This window comes from Ceratotherium simum, chromosome 25 (genome assembly GCF_057802395.1).
Source record: "Ceratotherium simum simum isolate JZ-2026a chromosome 25, ASM5780239v1, whole genome shotgun sequence".
Classification (NCBI taxonomy): Eukaryota; Metazoa; Chordata; class Mammalia; order Perissodactyla; family Rhinocerotidae; genus Ceratotherium; species Ceratotherium simum.
Window position 1 is genome coordinate 28,598,042 of NC_141924.1, and position 6,254 is coordinate 28,604,295.

Genomic DNA, 6,254 nt, shown 5'->3' on the forward strand with positions numbered 1-6,254 from the left:
CATTCATTGTTTTTCATACCTAGAAGCTTAGATATAGCAGTATTCTAAACGTTTTTAACTATACATGCCTATTCAGAATGTTGAAAATGTATTATTATGTAAAATTACACATACTATTGTCAGTTTGTATATTGAATATTAACATTTTTCTGGCTAAAAATAAATTATTTTTTTAAAATAAAGTATTTATAAATAGAAGTTAGATTGTTTCTTCCCATACCTGAATGGATCCTTTTGTTTTCTTCCTGTGATGTGCACATCCTGCTTTGAATAACACTGCTTTAATGGTAGAGATGAAATTCTGATAGTTTGTTCTTTGTAACATCAGATAGATTCATAATTCATCAAGTATTTATTGAATATCTGTGGCGCCAGACACTGTTCCAGATGCTGAGGATATAGCAGTAAATAAAACAGACTCAAATCTCTCCTTTTATGGGGCTTCCGTTCTGAACAAAATAAGTGAAACCTGTAGTATGTTAGTAGTGCCGTGGAGATAAAGTAGGGGAGCAAGGGATAGGGAGGGTGTGGGAGAGGGTAGAATGGGGTTTGCAGTTTCAATTATGGAGGCTTCACTGAGAAAACCCATTTGAATCATGATCTTAGGAGCTGAGAGAACCAGCCATATAGAAGTTTGGGAGAAGAAGGGCAAGTGCACAGCCCCTGGGGGATGAGTGTGCCTGGCAGGTTAAAGAACTACAAAGAAGCTAGTCTGGCTGAAACAAAGCATGGCTGAAGATGAATAAGAGGTAGGGGGAAGGAGAGGATCATGTAAAGCCTCTTTTTGGGGAGACATTCTACGGACTTTGACTTTTAAAAGGTCAGTGGAATACAGACCCAGGGGGACAGGGAAGCAAGGTCAGAAGAAGGGAGAACAAGTTGGGCTATTGTGGTGTGCCAAGTAAGAGCTGATGGTGGCTTGGGTCACAAGTGTAGCAGTGGAGTGGTGAGAAGCAGATGCAGTCCAATCATGGGTAGATTTGGAAGTTCAAGCCAACAAAATTTGCTAATCAGGTTTGATGTGTGGGATAAGGAGGAAAAGGTGGTGAATCAATTGGAAGGATGGATTTATGGTTAACTCACATGAGGAACGCTTGGGGGAGGAGTGGGTTGAGAGTGGGGAAGGTCCTGCTAAGTTTGGATGCTTATTAGACAGTCAAGAGGAGCTGTTGAGCAGGCAGTTGTGGACAGTGGAGAGATCTGTGCTAGATGTGAATTTGAGGAGGCTTCAGTATACACAGAGTGTATTTAGTATTTAAATTCATTGGACTAGATGAGATCACTATGGAAGTGTGTAGACAGAGAAAGAAGCCCCAGGACAGAGCCCTGGCACGCTTCAGTGTTGAGGACATAGGGAGGAACCAGCAAGGAGGCTGCTGCCAGACAAGTAGGAAGAGAGCCAGGAGAGTGTGGCTACAGGAAGCTGGATGAAGCCTTGCAAGGAGGAGTGCAGACCAGCTGGGTAAGATGTTCCGTTTAGATCAAATAAGATGAAGATGAAGCATTGGCCATTTGATTTAACTGTGTAGAAATCACTGATGACATCAACAAGCAGATTAGTGGCTAGAGCCTGATTGGAGAGTTGTGTTTAAGATAGGGGAGGAGAGAAATTGGAGACAAGGAAGTATAGATAACTTTCAAAGAGGAGCAAAGCAATGGGGCAGTAGCTGGTGGGGGAGAGTCAGGTCAAGGTTGTTTTCTTCTCTTATTGGGAGAAATTATAGCAATTTGTACAGTTCAGGGAAAGATCCACTAGAGGGGGGGCAGCTGATTATTCAGGAGATGAGAGAGACGCTAGAGCAATGTCCTTGAGTAGGTGAGGAGGAGATAACGTCTAGTGCTCAAAAGGAGAGGTTAGCTTTAGCCAAGAGTGACAGCCGTTTCGTTTATAGTGACAGAGAAAAGGCAGAGCACATGGGCGCACAGAGGCAGGAAGGTGTACAAATGCTACAGTGGGAACTTAAGGAAATTTCTGTTTTCTTGTGAAATAGAAAGCAGAGTCATCAGCCAAAAGTGAGGATGAGAATGGAGATGTTGGAGGTTTGAAGAGAGAGGAGGAAGAATTAGTTATTTAGTAGAGAGGGAGAAAGATGGAAGAGATAACTAATGATATGATTGTTGGGAGGCAATAAGAGTCACTTTGAAGTTCATCATCAATTTTAGAAACTAAACAGCATGGTTGTATATGTTTCTCTAGCCCTGTTTAGGTGCCTAGGCACCTGTCCTTCATTCCATTATATTTTTTAGAGGGGAGACTTTCAGTGGCTTTAAAAACTAATTTTACTTTTTAAACAGCTGGGATTTGTTAGAGTTTGAACAGAGCAAGTTGCCTTACTTGTGTAGTAATCCTAGTGCTTTCTTTTTCTTTTTTCTTTTCTTTTCTTTGAGTATAAAATCAGTTTCATTAACCTAATTTTGTTATCAACATATTGTAGACATTTGTCACTAGAATGTATATTATAGGTCATCAGCATTTGCTTGCAGCTCCATTCAGCTGATTGTGATTATTTTTAAATGGTCTTTTCTTTGAACTTTGCATTTGAAAACCTATTAAATAGGGCCGGCCCGTGGCTTAGCGGTTAAGTGCGCGCGCTCAGCTACTGGCAGCCCGGGTTCGGATCCCGGGCGCGCACCGACGCACTGCTTCTCCGGCCACGCTGAGGCCGTGTCCCACACACAGCAACTAGAAGGATGTGCAACTATGACATACAACTATCTACTGGGGCTTTGAGGGGGGTGGGAAGGGAGGAGGATTGGGAATAGATGTTAGCTCAGAGCCAGTCTTCCTCAGCAAAAAGAGGAGGATTAGCATGGCTGTTAGCTCAGGGCTGATCTTCCTCACACACACAAAAATAAATAAATAAAATAAATAAATAAAAATAAAACCTATTAAATAAAAACCTATTGGAGGATTGGAGAGGTTCTTTTACGTCCATTCCAAGAGATGAACTTTCTAATTTGTATTTTGGTGTTTAGCAAATGACATTTGTTTCACAAATGCATTATGTTTTTCTGTTGTAGGAAACCCAGCGTTTGCTGGCAGAACCAGTTCCCGGCATTAAGGCAGAACCAGATGAGAGCAACGCCCGTTATTTTCATGTGGTCATTGCTGGCCCCCAGGATTCCCCCTTTGAGGGAGGGACTTTTAAACTTGAACTATTCCTTCCAGAAGAGTACCCGATGGCAGCCCCTAAAGTACGTTTCATGACCAAAATTTATCATCCTAATGTAGACAAGTTGGGAAGAATATGTTTAGATATTTTGAAAGGTAAGTGTTATCTTAATCATTATATGCTATTAAGATTTCTGCTTTTTCTCTTAAGCATTCTATATTGAGAATCTGAACACTGTGATCTTGCCTTATATAATGACCACAGAGATCTGTGGGAGGGAAATGTTGCAGTTCTGGGGCTGTTTTTTCATGCTTGATGGTTCTGGGCCTGTTGCCTTCATAGATAAGTGGTCCCCAGCACTGCAGATCCGCACAGTTCTGCTATCGATCCAGGCTTTGTTAAGTGCTCCCAATCCAGATGATCCATTAGCAAATGATGTAGCGGAGCAGTGGAAGACCAACGAAGCCCAAGCCATAGAAACAGGTATTTAATATTTAATATTCATTCTCCTTTACAGCACTTCCACTTTAAAAACAAACTCGTATTACCTTTTAAAAAACTTCTGGGGTCTTAAGAAAAATAAAAAAATATTAAAAGGAATAAATCAGATCCTGCTTATAGTATATCAACACCTCTTAACAAAAGATGTTCAATCTCCATCTTATGGCCTGCTACGTGACCACCAAATTTAAAGGCAGCCTATAATTGGGTTATATTGTATAATATATCTTGTATATTGTATCTTGTATAATAATCTTGTATAACTGCACCTGATTTTACAAATACTGAGTGTGTCTGTCATTCATCTAGCAGTATCTAAAGATAATGGAGAACTGTGGAACTCCTTTGAGCTGTTTTTATAGTCTGTTTGATTAAATTAAACTATGTATCAGTTTATAGCTAGGGAGTTGGAAATCAATAAGCTTCTTCCTGCTACAGATTTTAACAAAATTAGGGAGCATTATGTATCTAGAAATGAAGGAGACAAATGGAGACAACTCTTTGTCCTGTTGAATTTTGTAGAACTTCTGAATTCCATTGTAGTGTTTTGGTAATTAGACACAGTGTAGACAGTCTTTCTGTCCTGATCCAGATTATAGAAAATGGCATTAAGAGATTACAGCATGATATTTCCATAATTAACTTAATAGTGTTTGTTTACTTTTTATAGAGTTTGGAAAGTAACATATTGAACTAAGTAAAATAATAATTGCATGTTTGTTTTTGTCTACAGCTAGAGCATGGACTAGGCTATATGCCATGAATAATATTTAAATCAATCTGATCATCAAGTGTGCATCACTTCTCCTGTTCTGCCAAGACTTCTTCCTTTTTTGTTTGCATTTAATGGACACAGTCTTAGAAACATTACAGAATAAAAGCCCAGACATCTTCAGTCCTTTGGTGATTAAATGCACATTAGCAAATCTATGTCTTGTCCTGATTCACTGTTGTAAAGCATGAGCAGAGGCTAGAAGTATCATCTGGATTGTTGCAAAACGTTTAAAAGCAGTGTCCCCCTCTCTGCTTTTATTCATTTTCCACATCATGGTTTAAGTATAAAGCACTGTGAATGAAGGTAGTCGTCAGGGTTAGCTGCAGGGGTGTGGGTGTTTTTCTTTATTTTATTATTTTTTTTTGAGGGGGGAAGTAGTTTTATTTTAATTTAATGGGCTTCTTTCCCCCTTTTTATGGTGATCTAATTGCATTGGTTAAAAGCAGCTAACCGGTTCTTTAGAATATGCTCTCTAGCCAAGTCTAACTTTATTTAGACGCTGTAGATGGACAAGCTTGATTGTTTGAACCAAAATGGGAACATTAAACAAACATCACAGCCCTCACTAATAACATTGTGACTTTGCTGTCAAGTGTAGAATTCTCCCTTCAAGAAAAAGCTTGTGACCATTTTGTATGGCTTGTCTGGAAACTTCTGTAAATCTTATGTTTTAGTAAAATATTTTTTTGTTATTCTACTTTGCCTTTGTACAGTTTATTTTACTGTGTTTATTTCATTTTCCCAATGTGACAATCGTATTTAAAAATTAATACTGATGGAACATTCTGTTTTGGTCTTCACCATCTGACAAATTGACTGGCAAGAGGTGGATTTTGCCAGTTTCTTTTCACTGATATGAAGATATCACTGAATGGAGTATTTATAAGCTGGCCCTGAGCATGCATAAAGCATTGGTATCTGACATTTTTTTACCTCCTAGAAATTTGAAATAAATGTGTTTGTGTTGTCTGATTAGTTAGACTATCATTGGTGTCTTGCCACAATGTTTGAAAATTACTGTACAGGAGAATCACAGCAAAGCAGCAGTTGTGACTGACTTTGTGTAGGACTTTCACATATTGTGCCACATTTGTGTCTGGCATTTGGGTGTTGACCTTTTCCTTAGTTCTTGTCTGAAAACTTCATGTGTGACCATGGTGTGCGTTATTAGGAAACACCAATCTGATAATCATTTGGGGTTTGCTGAGGCATTTATGAGTCTTCCTTATAGACCCGATGAGCAAATCTCGAGCAACCAGCTTGCATAAGTGTCATCAGAAAGGTTTTTTCCTTGGAGAGCATCAAATCCTTGGTTAATAATTTTTACTTTAATCCCTCTAGTATTTGCTATGGAAGCTCCTTTTATTCTTTAATTTGATATTCAGTAATTTCTTCTGCATTGACAGAGTTCCTCCCCCACAAAACTGTTCTTTCCCACCCCTCTCCATATCCACTTCCTGATTCTTGTTATTTTCAAGTCATCAATGTAGCCAGTCATAAGTATGTAAATGTTAACCTGCGGGTTGGAACCTTTGTCTCTTGCAGTTTAAGGTAATGGATATTGTAGTCCATCTGAATCTTCCCCACTCTTATCCTCGTAACTTCTGGAGTTTCTTCGGAATGTGGTGTATTTTATTGTGCTCCTATGTAAGATGAAGAGTTATCTATTAAAATTACATTTTCAACATACAAAAGTTTTTGATGACTGGTAACTGGTATCCTGATAGACAAATAAATGCATTGCATTGCTTAGAAACAAATGTTAGTTTAATTCAGAATAAAATTGCTCATAACCCTAATATTGTAAATTTTAAAACTATTGACAGCAGTTGTCATTTATAACAATTCTTGGGCTCTTTAGAGGG

The 6,254-nt window shown here is 38.7% G+C and overlaps 1 protein-coding gene across 1 annotated transcript in view; it reads left to right on the plus strand.

Annotated features, from left to right (window-relative positions):
* The window catches only part of UBE2N (ubiquitin conjugating enzyme E2 N), a 33,684-nt gene extending 28,598 nt beyond the window's left edge, over positions 1-5,086 (plus strand). The window contains exons 2-4 of the mRNA XM_004417953.3: positions 3,022-3,268; positions 3,456-3,596; positions 4,348-5,086. Coding sequence (XP_004418010.1) covers positions 3,022-3,268; positions 3,456-3,596; positions 4,348-4,388 — 429 coding nt within the window. The 3' untranslated portion in view covers positions 4,389-5,086. The remainder of the gene's footprint in view (positions 1-3,021; positions 3,269-3,455; positions 3,597-4,347) is intronic.
* The last annotated feature ends 1,168 nt before the right edge of the window (positions 5,087-6,254 follow it).